Genomic DNA, 15691 nt, shown 5'->3' on the forward strand with positions numbered 1-15691 from the left:
TGCTGTCTCCTGAGTTTTTGACCTTAGCCAATCTGACTGGTGTAAGGTGAAATCTCAGGGTTGTTTTGATCTGCATTTCCCTAATGACTAATGATGTTGAGAACTTCTTAAGGTGCCTCTCCGCCATCCGAATCTCTTCAGGTGAAAATTCTTTGTTTAGATCTGTACCCCATTTTTAACTGGCTTATTTGGTTCCCTGGGGTATAACTTCTTGAGTTCTTTGTATATATTGGATATTAGCCCTCTATCAGATGTGGGGTTTCCCGATTTGATGATTGCCGTTTTGTCCTTTTAACAGTGTCCTTTGCCTTACAGAAACTTTGTAATTTTATGAGGTCCCATTTGTCAATTCTTGATCTTAAAGCATAAGCTACTGGTGATTTGTTCAGGAAAATTTCCCCTGTGCCCATGTGCTCCAGGTTCTTCCCCACATTCACTTCTATTAGATTCAGTGTATCTGGTTCTATGTGGAGTTCCTTTAACCCCTTGGACTTGAGCTTTATACAGGGAGATAAGAATGAGTCAATTTGCATCCTTGAGTCCTAGCAGGCAAAGTCAGCTAAGAGTCATAGCCCGAGGCTAACATAGCTGGGGGTCTAAGACAGACAGGCCTTGGACTGACCCCAGGCCCTGGGCTGCTTCGGGGGCCATCTGTGTGCCAACCCAGCCAGGAGGTTGTTAGCCAAGCAGACTCTCCCAGCACTTTCAGGGAGAGCACGCACGCTGCCATCCTGGCCACCTGACAGAATCAATTAACACTCATAGCCCAAGGGGAACTTTGCTTGAGCCTTAGCCTGCCAGGCTTTTGCCTAGACTCAGGGCCTCAGCAGCTAGGCTAGCCTTGTGTGCACCAACCTGATTGGGAGATAGACTGCCCAGCATAGTGACCAGCACTCAGAAAAGGTCCCGCAGCAGCATAGACCATCAGGACTCACTAAAGGAGCAAATGGGCACCCCCTGGTTCACACAGACAACCTGGGGCAAGGCATGCTAGGGCTGCAAGGACACACAAGAGGAGGGCAGCACATTAGCAATCTGTAACAGGGGAAACCCAGCCAACCAGTGTTGCATAAATAGCCATATAGCCTCACAGGAAGCACAAATACCAGCCAGAGACAAGACCAACTAACGCCAGAAATAACAAGATGGCAAAGGGCAAACACAGGAACGCTATGAACAGAAACCTAGGCAATATAGCAGCATCTGAACCAAGCTCTCCAACATCAGCAAGCCCTGATTATGCATAAACACCAGAAAAACAAGATTTGGATTTAAAATCACTGTTTATGATGATGCTGCTAGAAGAACACAAAAAGGACATAAATGTGGAGGTCCTTGATCCATTTGGATTTGAGCTTAGTACAAGGACACAAGGATGGATCAATTCGCATTCTTCTGCATGCTGACCTCCAGTTGAACCAGCACCATTTGTTGAAAAGGCTATATTTTTTCCATTGAATGTTTTCAACCCCTTTGTCGAGGATCAAGTGGCCATAGGTGTGTGGGTTCATTTCTGGATCTTCAATCCTGTTCCATTGATCCTCCTGCCTGTCACTGTACCAATACCATGCAGTTTTTAACACTATTGGTCTGTAGTATTGCTTGAGGTCAGGGATACTGATTCCCCCAGATTTTCTTTTGTTGCTGAGAATAGTTTTAGCTATCCTGGGTTTTTTGTTGTTCCAGATGAATTTGATAATTGCTCTTTCTAACTCTGTGAAGAATTGAGTTGGGATTTTGATGGTATTGCATTGAATCTGTATATTGCTTTAGGCAAAATGGCCATTTTAACTATATTGATTCTACTGATCCATGAGCATGGGAGGTTTTCCCATTTTTTGAGGTCTTCTTCCATTTCCTTCTTCAGAGTCTTGAAGTTCTTGTCATAAAGATCTTTCACATGTTTGGTAAGAGTCACCCCAAGGTACTTTATACTGTTTGTGGCTATTGTGAAGGGGGTCATTTCCCTAATTTATTTCTCAGCCTGCTTATCCTTTGAGTATAGGAAGGCCACTGATTTGCTTGAGTTGATTTTATAACCTGCCACTTTGCTGAAGTTGTTTATCAGCTGTAGGAGCTCTCTAGTGGAGTTTTTTGGGTCACTTAGGTAGACTATCATGTCGTCTGCAAATAATGATAGTTTGACTTCTTCCTTTCCAATTTGTATCCCTTTGACCTCCTTATGTTGTTGAATTGCCCGAGCTAGTACCTCAAGTACAATATTGAAAAGATAAGGAGAAAGGGAGCAGCCTTGTCTGGTCCCTGATTTCAGTGGGATTGCTTCAAGTTTCTCTCCATTTAGTTTGATGCTGGCTACCGGTTTGCTGTATATTGCTTTTACTATGTTTAGGTATGGGCCTTGAATTCCTGTTCTCTCCAAGACTTTAAGCATGAAAGGATGCTGAATTTTGTCAAATGCTTTTTCAGCATCCAATGAAATGACCATGTCATTTTTCTTTGAGTTTGTTTATGTAGTGGATTGCATTGATGGATTTCCGTATACTGAACCAACCCTGCATTCCCGGGATAAAGCCTACTTGATCATGGTGGATGATCCTTTTGATGTGTTCTTGGATTCGCTTGGCAAGAATTTTATTGAGTATTTTTGCATCGATGTTCATAAGGGAAATTGGTCTGAAGTTCTCTTTCTTTGTTGGATCTTTGTGTGGCTTTGGTATCAGCGTAATTGTGGCTTCGTAGAAGGAATTGGGTAGTGTTACTTCTGTTTCTATTTTGTGGAATAGTTTGAAGAGTATTGGTGTTAACTCTTCTTTGAAGGTCTGATAGAATTCTGCACTGAAACCATCTGGTCCTGTGCTTTTTTTGGTTGGAAGACTTTCTCTGACTCCTTCTATTTCTTTAGGCATTATGGGACTGTTTAGATGTTCTAGTTGGTCCTGATTTAATTTTGGTATTTGGTATCTGTCAAGGAAATTGTCCATTTCCTCCAGATTCTCCAGTTGTGTTGAGTACAGTCTCTTGTAGTAGGATCTGATGATTTTTTGGATTTCCTCAGTTTCCGTTGGGAAAAAAAAAGGACATAAATGAATCTCTTAAAGAAATACAGGGGAACATGAATAAGCTAGAAACCCGTATAATGGAAACAGAAAAATCACTTAAAGAAATGTAGGAGAATAAGGCTCAAGAGACAGAAGCCAATAAAGAAGAAACGCAAAAAAAAAAAAATTAAAGAAATGCAGGAGAACTTGAGTCAACAGGTAGAAGTCATGAAAGAGGAAACACAAAAATCTCTTAAAGAATTACAGGAAAACACAAACAAACAAATGATGGAACTGATCAAAACCATCCTGGATCTAAAAACAGAAGTAGAAACAACAAAGAAATCACAAAGGGAGACAACTTTGGAGATAGAAAACCTTGAGAAGAAATCAGGGGCCATAGATGCAAATATAAACAACAGAATACAAGAGATGGAAGAAAGAATTTCAGATGCCGAAGATACCATAGAAACCATTGACTCAACAGTCAAAGAAAATGCAAAATGCAAAAAGCTTGTATCCCAGAACATCCAGGAAATCCAGGATACAATGAGAAGACCAAACCTAAGGATTATAGGTATAGATGAGAGTGAAGATTTATAACTGAAAGGGCCAGCAAATATCTTTAACAAAATTATGGAAGAAAACTTTCCCAACTTAAAGAGAGAGATACCTATGAATATACAAGAAGCCTACAGAACTCCAAACAGACTGGATCTGAGCAGAAATACCTCTCACCACATAATAATTAAAACCCCAAATGCACTAAACAAAGAAAGAATATTAAAGGCAGTAAGAGAAAAAGGCCAAGTAACATATAAAGGAAGATCTATCAGAATCACACCAGACTTCTCACCAGAGACCATGAAAGCTAGAAGATCCTGGGCAGATCTCATGCAGACTCTAAGAGAACACAAATGTTAGCCAAGACTACTATACCCAGCAAAACTCTCAATCACAATAGATGGAGAAACCAAGATATTCCATGACAAAACCAAATTTACACAATAGCTTTCTACAAACCCAGCTCTACAAAGAATAATAGGAGGAAAACTCCAATCCAAGGAGGGAAACGACACCCTGGAAAAAGTAAGATAGTTACCTTCTTTCGTTAAACCTAAAAGAAGATAACCACTCAAATATAAAAATGACATCTAAAATGACAGGAAGTAATAATCACTACTCCTTAATATCTCTTAACGTCAATGGACTCAACTCCCCAATAAAAAGACGTAGACTAACAGACTGGATAAAGAAACAAGGCCCTACATTTTGCTGCATACAGGAAACACACCTCATTGTGAAAGACAAAAACCACCTTAGAGTAAAAGGCTAGAAGACAATTTTACAAGCCAATGGTCTTAGGAAACGAGCCGGAGTCGCCATTCTAATATCAGATAAAATTGATTTTCAACCTAAAGTCATCAAAAGAGATACAGAAGGGCACTTCTTGCTGGTCAAAGGAAAAAATCCACCAAGAAGAACTTTCAATTCTGAACATCTATGCGCCAAATGCAAGGGAACCCTCATTCGTAAAAGAAACTTTACTAAAGCTCAAAGCACACATTTCACCCAACACAATTATTGTGGGTGACTTCAACACTCCACTCTCCTCAATGGACCGATAAGGAAAACAGAAACTAAACAGGGACACAATAAAACTAATTGAAGCTTTGGACCAGTTGGACTTGACTGATATTTATAGAGCATTCCACCCTAAAACAAAAGAATATACCTTTTCCTCAGCACCTCATGATACCTTCTCCAAAATCGACCATATAATTGGTCACAAGACAGTCCTCAACAAATATGAAAAGATTGAACTAATTCCATGCCTCCTATCAGATCACTATGGAGTAAGAGTGGTCTTCAATGGCAACAAAAATGACAGAAGGCCCACATACACTTGGAGGCTGAACAATAATCTACTCAATGACACCTTGGCCAAAGAAGAAATAAAGAAAGAAATCAGAGACTTTTTAGAATTTATTGAAAATGAAGGCACAACATACCCAAATCTTTGGGACACAATGAAAGCAGTGCTAAGAGGAAAACTCATAGCCCTGAGTGCCTCCAAAAAGAACATGGAGAGAGCATACACTAGCAGCTTAAGGACACACCTGAAAGCCTTGGAACAAAAAGAAGCTAATTCATGCAGGAGGAGTAGAAGACAGGAAATCATCAAACTCAGGGCTGAAATCATTCAAGTGGAAACAAAGAGAACCTATACAAAGAATCAATGAATCCAGAAGCTGTTTTTTTTTGAGAAAATCAACAAGATAGATAAACCCTTAGCCAGACTGACCAAAGGGCAGAGAGAAAGTATCCAAATTAACAAAATTAGAAATGAAAAGGAGGATATAACAACAGAAACTGAAGAAATTAAAAAAATCATAGATCCTACTACAAAAGCCTGTACTCAACACATCTGGAGAATCTGGATGAAATGGACAATTTCCTAGACAGATACCAAATACCAAAATTAAATCAGGACCAAATAAATCATCTAAACAGTCCCATAACCCCTAAAGAAATAGAAGGGATCATAGAAAGCCTTCCAACCACAAAAAGCCCAGGACCAGATGGCTTCAGTGCAGAATTCTATCAGACCTTCAAGGAAGACCTAACACCAATACTCTTCAAACTATTTCACAAAATAGAAACAGAAGGAACATTACCCAATTCCTTCTATGAAGCCACAATTATGCTGATACCAAAACCACACAAAGATCCAACAAAGAAAGAGAACTTCAGACCAATTTCCCTTATGAACATCGATGCAAAAATACTCAATAAAATTCTTGCCAAGCGAATCCAAGAGCACATCAAAAGGATCATCCACCATGATCAAGTAGGCTTTATCCCGGGAATGCAGGGTTGGTTCAATATACGGAAATCCATCAATGCAATCCACTACATAAACAAACTCAAAGAAAAATGACATGGTCATTTCATTGGATGCTGAAAAAGCATTTGACAAAATTCAGCATCCTTTCATGCTTAAAGTCTTGGAAAGAATAGGAATTCAAGGCCCATACCTAAACATAGTAAAAGCAATATACAGCAAACCGGTAGCCAACATCAAACTAAATGGAGCACCTGCTCCAGTGCCTGGATGCTCCACTGCTGCCTCAGGCTGACTGTGAAGCCTCCTACCCTGGAAGGATCACTGATAACATGGTCTGTGCTGGCTTCCTAGAGGGAGGCAAGGATGCCTGCCAGGTGATTGCCACCCTCCACTTACTGAGACCTCTGTTCTGGGAGTGAGCTTCAAAGCTTAGTGGTGTGAGACAGAGAGCGTGCTGTGGTGTGATGATAAAAGAGAAATAAGAGGATCTCCTGTGGATTTCGACACATTAGTGGGGATAGTAGATGGGCTGTGGAGAAAAAGAAATGAAAACATGAGAAGTAACATGTCTTGAGTTTACTATATGCAGCCCTATTTCACATGCCCTTTCTCATGCACCATGTTCCTCTTTCCCAGGGTGACTCTGGTGGCCCTGTGGTCTGCAATGGAGAGCTCCAGGGCATTGTCTCCTGGGGCTATGGCTGTGCCCTGAAGGACAACCCTGGTGTGTAAACCAAGGTCTGCAACTATGTGGACTGGATTCAGGACACAATTGCTGCCAACTAGAGATCACCTATCTTTTTGCAGTCACTATGGCAATAAAGTGAAATTTTCATCACTGTCTTTGTTTCTGCCTCATCTCTTAGCCTTTTCTTAGCCTTCAAGTTTTAAGGGTGGTTTTCATTTTAAACCATTCTTTTCATCATTTGAATGTTCTATTTTCTTGTTATAAAGAAGATTTATTTGGGGAAAGGGGAAGGAGAAAAGGGGTAGAAAGAGTCAGACAGGAGCAAAGCGATGAGGACTGAGGAGGGGGAAAGAGAAGGGCAGAGAGAGAGAGGGCTCCGTGAGCCCATGGGAGCAGAGAGAGGGGAAAAAGAGAGCCAGTGGAGTGTTCTTTCTTTTTTTCTTTTCTGATTTTTCTTTTATTTTTTATTTACCATTCCATGACTGTTATTTTCTGTCTCTCTTCCTTTTTGAAATTTTATTTAATTTTATTTTACACTCCAGATTTATCCCAATCCTGGTCCACCCTCAGACTGTTCCCCATTCCATACCTCCTCCACAGCCCCTGTCTCCACAAGGAAGTCCCACCCCCACATGCTCCACCCTACCAGACCTCTAAACTCCCTGGGGCGTCCAGTCTCCTGAGGTGAATCTTCTCTGTCTGAACCCAGTCCCAGCAGTCCTCTGCTGTACATGTGTTGAGGGCCTCATATCAGCTGGTGTATGCTGCCTGGCTAGTGGTACAGTGTCTGAGAGGTCTCAGGTGTCCACGTTAATTGAGATTTCTGTTGATCCTACAAGGTTGCCCTTCTCCTCAGCTTTTTGCAGCTTTTCTCTAATTCAACCACAAGGGTCAGCAGCTTCTGTCCCTTGATTGGGTGTAAATATCTACATCTGACTCCCTTTTTTTTAAACATGAAAATATTTATTCTCTTCTTATAATACAAAGAGCAATTTCCTGGAGAAGATGAAAATCAGCTACAGGACTGAAAGATAGTAATATAACCAATAGTTCCTATTGAGAAAGTGCCAAAATATTCTGTGAATTCTGTCTCTAGCTGAAAGAAACTTCCCTTGGAGGGAAGAAGACATTTGCATTCTATGATAATACAATGTTATTATCACTGCATCTGACTCTTTCAGCGGCCTGTTGGATCTTTCAGAGGGCAGTCCTTGGGGCCTTGGAACCTCTTCTTGAGCTGGATCCCACTTTGGGCCTGTCAAAAATCTCCTTTTCCTCAGGATCTTCTCCATTTTAATCCTTGAATTTCTTTCAGACAGAATCTATTACAGCTCAGAGTTTTGACTGTGGGATGGCAACCCCATGCCTCACTTGATGCCCTGTATTTCTGGGAGACTTGGGCTCTACAAGTTACCTCTCCCCACTGTACAGACTTACATCCCTCCCTTTGAGTCCTGAGAGTTTCTCATCTCCCAGATCTCTGGTATATTCTGGAGGGTCCCCCCACCTCCTACCTCCCGAGGTTGCCTATTTCCATGTTTCCTGCTGGCCCTTAGGTCTCCATTCCCTTTCCCTCACCCAATACCAGATCACATTCCCCCCTTCTTACCCCTCTCCTTTTTCCCACCTATGTTCCACCCTCCCCCTGCCTTGTGATTGCTTTCTTCTCCCTCCAAGTGGGATTGAGGCATCCTCATTTGGAAACTTCAGGTTGTTGATCTATTTGAGTTCTGTGGACTGTATCTTGGATATTCTGTATTCTCTTTTTGGCTAATATCCTCTTATTAGTGAGTACATATTATGCATATCCTTTTGAGTTTGTGTTACCTCACTCAGAATGATATTTTCTAGTTCCGTCCATTCTCCTGAAAAACACAGGATGTCCTTATTCTTAATAGCTGAGTAGTATGCCATTGTGTAAATGAACCACATTTTCTGTATCCATTCTTCTGTCATGGGACACCTGGGTTGTTTCCAGCTTCTGGCTATCACCAACAAGGCCACTATTAACATAGTGGAACATGTGTCCCTGTGGCCTTGGGGGACATCTTTTGGGTATATTTCCAAGAGTGGTTTGCTGGGTCTTCATGTACATCTATTTCCAATTTTAGGAGGAACCTCCAGATTGATTTCTTTCTTCTTTTTTTCCCCCAAGATAGGGTTTCTCTGTGTAGCCTGGCTGTCCTGGAACTCACTCTGTAGACCAGGCTGGCCTCAAACTCAGAAATCCGCCTACCTCTGCCTCCCAAGTGCTGGGATTACAGGCGTGCGCCACCACCGCCCAGCTTCCAGATTGATTTCTTTTTTTTTTCTTTTTTTTTCTTTTTTTTTTTAATTGAAATATTTTTTATTTACATTTCAAATGATTTCCCCTTTTCTGGACCCCCACTCCCCGAAAGTCCCATCAGCCCCCTTTCCTCCCCCTGTTTTCCCACCCAACCCTTCCCACTTCCCGTTCTGGTTTTGCCCTATATTGCTTCACTGAGTCTTTCCAGAACAAGGGGCCACTCCTCCGTTCTTCTTGTACCTCATTTGATGTGTGGATTATGTTTTGGGTATTCCAGTTTTCTAGGTTAACACCCACTTATTAGTGAGTGCATACCATGATTCATCTTTTGAGTCTGGCTTACCTCACTTAGTATGATGTTCTACAGCTCCATCTATTTGCCTAAGAATTTCATGAATTCATTGTTTTCTAATGTGGTTGTACCAATTTGCAATCCCACCAGCAGTGGAAGAGTGTTCCTCTTTCTCAACATCCTTGCCAAAATGTACTATCTTCTAATGTTTTGACATTAGCCATTCTGATTGGTGTAAGGCAGAATCTAAGGGTCATTTTGATTTGCATTTCTCTGATCACTAAAGACTTTGAACTTTTGTTTAGGTGCTGCTCAGCTATTTGAGGTTCCTCAGTTGTGAAATCTTGGTTTAGTTCTATACCCCATTTTTTTAACTGGGTTGTTTATTTTTTTAGTGATTATCTTCTTGAGTTCTTTATATATTTGGGATATTAGCTCTCTATTGGATGTGGGATTAGTGAAGACTTTTTCCCCAAACTGTAGGTTGCCAATTTGTCCTATTGACTATGTCCTTTGCCTTACAGAAGCTTTCCAGTTTCATGAGGTCCCATTCATCAATTCTTGATCTTAGTGAGCAATTATAGTTCTGTCTAGGAAATTTCCCATTGTGCCAATAAGTTCAATGATCTTTCCCACTTTCTCTTCTATTAGATTCAATATATCTGGTCTTATTCCACTGATCAATGTGTCTGTCTCTGTACCAATACCATGCAGTTTTTATCACTATTGCTCTATAGTATAGCTTAAGATCAGTTATGATGATTTCCTTCAACAATTCTTTTACTGTTAAGAATTGTTTTTGATCACTATGGAATACTACTCAGCTATTAAAAACAATGAATTCATGAAATTCTTAGGCAAGTGGGTGGAACTGGAGAGTGTCATTCATCCTGAGTGAGGTGACCCAATCACAAAAGAACACACATGGTATCTATTCACTGATAAGTGGATATTAGCCCAGAAGCTTGGAATACCCAAGAAACAAGTTACATATCAAATGATACCCAATAAGAAGGAAGGAGAGGCCCCTGGTCCTGGAAAGGCTCAGTGAAGGAGTGTAGGGGAATGCCAGGACAGGGAAATGGGAAGGGGGTGATTGGGAACAGGGGGAGGAAAGAGGGCTTATGTGACTTTCAGGGTGGGGGAACCTAGGAAAGGGGATATCATTTGAAATGTAAATAAAGACTATATTGAATAAAAAAGAATTGTTTTTGATATTATGTGTTTTTTCCCTTTCTAGATGAATTTGAGAATTGCTCTTTCCATGCCTTTAAAGAATTGTGTTGGGATTTTGATGGGGATTGCATTGAATCTGTAGATTGCCTTTGGTAGGATGGCCATTGTTACTGTGTCAATTCTGCCAATCCATAAGCATGGGAGATCTCAACATTTGCTGAGATCTTCAGGTTCTTTCTTGAGAGGCTTGAAGTTATTTGCATAACTTCATTCATAAGATCATTCACTTCTTTGGTTAGAGTTGCCCTGAGATATTTTCTGTTATTTGTGGCTATTGTGAAGGGAGTTGTTTCCCTAATTTCTTTTTCTGCCTGTTTATCATATGTATAAAGGAAGGCTACTGATTTATTTAAGTTAATTTTATATCTGACCACTTTACTGAAGTTGTTTATCAACTGGAGAAGTTCTCTGGTAGAATTTTTGTGTCATATATACTATCATATCATCTGCAAACAGTAATACCTTTATTTCTTCTTTGCTAATTTGTATCCCTTGGATATCTTTTTGTTGTCTTATTGTTTTAACTAGCTCTTCAAGTACTATATTGAATAGATATGGGGAGAGTAGACATCCTTGTTCCCTATTTTAGTGGGATTGCTTCTAGTCTCTCTCCATTGAATTTGATATTGGGTGTTGGTTTGCAGTAAATTGCTTTTATTATGTTTATGTATGGGCTTTGAATTCCTGATATCCACAATACTTTTAACATGAATGGGATGTTGTATTTTATCAAATGATCTTTCTGCATCTAAGGAGATGATTATGTGGGGTTTTTTCCTTTGAGTTTGTTTGTGTAGTGGATTATGTAATTAGATCTTTTTCTTTTTCTTTCTTTTTCTTTGTTTTTTTTTTGTTTTGTTTTTTTTTTGTTTGTTTTTTGGATTTTCTTTCCCCTGAGACAGTGTTTCTCTGTATAGCCCTGGCTGTCCTGGAACTCACTCTGTAGACCAGTCTGGCCTCAAGCTCAGAAATCTGCCTGCCTCTGCCTCCCAGAGTGCTGGGATTACAGGCATGCGCCACCACCACCTGGCTAGATTTTTTTTCTAGTATAAGATCTCTCCAGTTTCTTTACCAGCATTTAGCAGTGCTTTCATTTTTTCCCATAAGTTTGGGTATGTTATGTCATCATTTTCATTGAATTCTAGAAAGTCTTTAATTTCTTTCTTTCTTTTTTTCCCTGACCAAGTTATTATTGAGTAGAGACTTCTGCAGTTTCCTGTGTATATTGGCTATTTACTGTTCTTGTTGTTATTGAAGACCAGCCTTAGGCCATGGTGATCTGATAGGATGGATGGGATTATTTCAATCTTCTTGTATTGGTTGAGGGTTGTTTGTGACCCTCAGGGTTGTTGGTCAACTCTGGAGAAGGTTCCTTGAGGTGCTGAGAAGAAGGCTTATTCTTTTGTTTTAGAGTGAAATGTTCTGTAGTTATTTGTTAAATCCATTTGGTTCATAACCTCTATTAGTTTCACTGTGTCTCTGTTTTGTTTCTGTTTCAATGACCTGTCCATTGATGAGAGTGGGGTGTTGAAGTCTGCCACTATTATTGTGTATGGTTCAATGTGTATTTTCAGCTTTAGTAAAGTTTCTTTTATGAATGTGAGTGCCTTTGCATTTGGGGCATAGTTGTTCAAAATTGAGACTTTCCCTTGGAGCATTTTCCCTTGGATGAATATGAAGTGTCATGCCTCATCATGCTTGATAACTTTTGGTTGAAAGTCTATTTCATTGGATATTAGAATGGCAACTCCAGCTTGTTTCTTTGCACCATTTGCTTGGAAAACCTTTTTCCATCCTTTTATTCTGAGATATTCTCTGTATTTATTATTGAGATGTGTTTTTGTATGCAGCACAATTTTGGATCTTGTTTGTGTATCCAGTCTGGTAGCTTATGTCTTTTTATAGGTGAGCTGAGCCCATTAATATTTAGAGATATTAAAAAGAGATTACTGTTGGTTCCTGTTATGTTTATGTTTGCAGATGGTTTTATGTGCTTGTGGTTCTCTCCTTTTGCATAATGATGGTTTTGATGCATTCTTGGATTTGGTTTGCAAGAAGTTTATTGAGTATTTTTGCATCGCTATTCATAAGCAAGATTGATCTGAATTTTCCTTGTTAAGAGAGTTGTGTAGGTTTGGGACTTACTAGTATGGACTTATCAGTTTGTAGAGAGCAACTGATAGCCTGAGAAACAGCCTAGATTGCTAGGAAGGTCCAGTGGTATATCTTTGCCTGACAGCTTGGTTAGATGTACAGAACCTATTCAATGCACAAACAGTGGCAAAAGGTATCAAATGGTGCTCTTTATCCTCTCTTACTTGACAATTTCAATTATAGTTCCCTTATAAGTGTACATTTGTACGATAGATTCTATCGTATTAGGTTTTCATATGACCATTCAAATATTTCTTAATTCTAGCAACTTCTCTGTGATTTTCCTCCCTAAACATTTGATCCACCTGTTCCAGTCCCCATCTTCCTAGGGGGAATTTACTTCATGTCTCCATCCTTTCTCTATTCCTAAGTTCTGTATTTAGATGGATTGTAACTTTCTTATCAAAGGAACAGCTAAAATTAACATATAAGCAAATACATGTTACACTTGTCTTTTTTCAGTCTAGGTTACCTGATTCATGATGATTTTTTGTCTCCATCCATTTGCCTGAACATTTTCTGGTTATTTAAACACTTGAATAATATTCTATTGTGTAAATGTATCATATTTTCTTTATCTATGAATCTATTGGTTAACACCTAGGCTGTTTATAATTTTCATTCTTATGAATAAACCATTGATAAACATGGTTGAACAAATAAATTTGTAGTAGGATGAATGATCCTTTTGGTGTATGTTCAAGAATAACATTGCTGGCCTTCTGCCCCTTCCCCTGCCTGTCCTTTCTGCTGGGGAAGACTCTTGCTAGCTCTGTCACAGTGAAGACGCCACTTCCTGATACATCGTAGAGAACCAGCTGCACTCAGGGCATTTGGAAACCAGCTGTGCTCAGGGCATTTGAGAACCAGCTTCACTCATGGCTCTTGGAGTGCGGAGAGACCTGGGAGCACAGTGCTCCATATCCAGGTGGAGCAGGGAGATAGCTAAACTCCCAGGACTGTGGAGAGGCCTTAAAGCATAGAGATGATCCTGGGACACAGAGCTACATACACAAATACCATCCCAATAGAGCTGGTCTCCCAGGAGTGCATATATACCTGTGTTCACAGAGAGAATGGGAATCCCAGGAGTACAGATAAACAGGCTTGCAGAACAGATAAGCCACAGTTAGACTAGCTAACTCCAGAGATAACCAGACGGGAAAAGGCAAATGCAAGAATATTACCAACATAAACTAAGACAACATGGCACCATCTGATCCAGTTCTCCCATAACATCAAATCCTGGATACCTAAAAACACTGGAAAAGCAAGAAATGGATTTAAAATCACATCTCATGATGTTGATACAAGACTTCAAGATGGACATAAATAACTCCCTTAAAGAAAACAGGAAAACTCCAGCAGCACGGAGCTTAGGTTCCAGTCCTGAGGTCTCAGAGACACAATGAAACTAATTGAAGCTCTGGACCAATTAGATTTAAAAGATATATATAGAACATTCTATCCTAAAGCAAAAGAATATACCTTTTTCTCAGCACCTCATGGTACCTTCTCCAAAATCGACCATATAATTGGTCACAAGACAGACCTCAACAAATATAAGAAGATCGAACTAATCCCATGCCTGCTATCAGATCACTATGGAGTAAAAGTAGTCTTCAATAGCAACAAAAACAACAGAAAACCCACATACATGTGGAAACTGAACAATATTCTACTCAATGATACCTTGGTCAAGGAAGGAATAAAGAAAGAAATTAAAGACTTTTTAGAACTTAATGAAAATGAAGACACAACATACCCAAATCTATGGGACACAATGAAAGCAGTGCTAAGAGGAAAACTCATAGCCCTGAGTGCCTCCAAAAAGAAAATGAAGAGAGCATACACTAACAGCTTAATGACACACCTGAAAGCCCTGGAACAAAAAGAAGCTATTTCACCCAGGAGGAGTAGAAGGCAGGAAATCATCAAAGGAGGAATGGAAACAGAAAATGTGGTATATTTACACAATGGAATGATACTCAGCAATTAGAAACAATGAATTCACAAAACTTTTAGGCAAATGGTTTGATCTGGAAAATATCATCCTAAGTGGGGTAACCCAGTCACAAAAAAATACACATGGAATGCAATCTCTGTTAAGTATATATTAATTAGCCCAGAAGCCCTGAATACCCAAGGCACAAATCACATAACAAATGACTCCCATGAAGCAGTGTGGAGAAGGTCCTGATCCTGGAAAGGATTGATCTAGCATTGGAGGGGAATATAAGGACAGAGAAAAAAAGGAGGGAGGTGATTGGAGAATGGATGGAGAGAAGATGGTTTATGGGACATATGGGGAGGGGGGATCTGGGAAAGGGGAAGTCATTTGGAATGTAAACAAAGAATATAGAAAAAAAAAAAGACTCTCATCCTAGCTGCCTGGAAGTCAGTGTTCTACTAGCAGCCTTCAGATGAAAATGTGGAACTCTTAGCTCCTCCTGCACCATGCCTGCCTGGATGCTACCATGCTCCTGCGTTGATAATAATAGACTGAACCTCTGAACCTGTAAGAGAGCCCCAATTAAATGTGTTGTCATTATAAGAGTTACCTTGGGGATTGGAGAGATGGCTCAGTGGTTAAGAGCACTGGCTTTTCTTCCAGAGGTCCTGAGTTCAATTCCCAGCAACCACATGGTGGCTCACAACCATCTGTAATATGATCCAATGCCCTCTTCTGGTGTGTGCAAGGAGAACCACAATGTATTCACCAACATAGAGTAAATAAATCTTTTTTAAATTTTAAAAAAACAAAGAATATAGAAAATTTTTTAAAAAGTTAAAAAAAAAAGAAAGAAAGCAGGAGAACATGGTTCAAAAGGTAGAAGTCCTTAAAGAGGAAACACAAAAATCCCTTAAAGAAATACAGGAGAACATGGGTCAAAAGGTAGAAGCACTTAAAGAGGAAACACAAAAATGCCTTAAAGAATTTCAGGAAAACACAAATAAACAAGTGAAGGAACTGAACAAAAGCATCCAGGATCTAAAAATGGAAGTAGAAACAATAAAGAAATTACAAAGTGAGACAACTCTGGAGATATAAGACCTTGGAAAGAATCAGGAGTCATAGATAAAATCATCAACAGCATAAGAGATAGAAGAAAGGATCTCAGGTGCTGAAAATACCATAGAAAAACCCTGACTCAAAATGCAAAAATCTTGTAATCCAAAACATCCA

General features: G+C 39.7%; 2 protein-coding genes across 8 annotated transcripts in view; one reads left to right on the forward strand and one right to left on the reverse strand.

The window, feature by feature from the left end:
• LOC127678521 (anionic trypsin-2) overlaps positions 1–15691 on the forward strand; it is a 238581-nt gene that overhangs the window by 146937 nt on the left and 75953 nt on the right. Inside the window, exon 5 of one of the 5 annotated variants that reach the window (XM_052173534.1) lies at positions 6484–6595. The exons of 3 other annotated variants lie outside the window; for them this stretch is intronic. In XM_052173534.1, the coding sequence (XP_052029494.1) occupies positions 6484–6579 (96 nt within the window). In that variant the 3' untranslated portion in view covers positions 6580–6595. Of the gene's footprint in view, positions 1–6483; positions 6596–15691 lie in introns of those variants that run through there. One more of the 5 variants, XM_052173536.1, reaches the window with a different exon arrangement.
• The window catches only part of LOC127678523 (anionic trypsin-2-like), a 204748-nt gene that overhangs the window by 129162 nt on the left and 59895 nt on the right, over positions 1–15691 (reverse strand). The window lies entirely within an intron of this gene.

The sequence above is a fragment of the Apodemus sylvaticus genome, chromosome 2 (genome assembly GCF_947179515.1).
Source record: "Apodemus sylvaticus chromosome 2, mApoSyl1.1, whole genome shotgun sequence".
In the NCBI taxonomy this organism is placed as follows: domain Eukaryota; kingdom Metazoa; phylum Chordata; class Mammalia; order Rodentia; family Muridae; genus Apodemus; species Apodemus sylvaticus.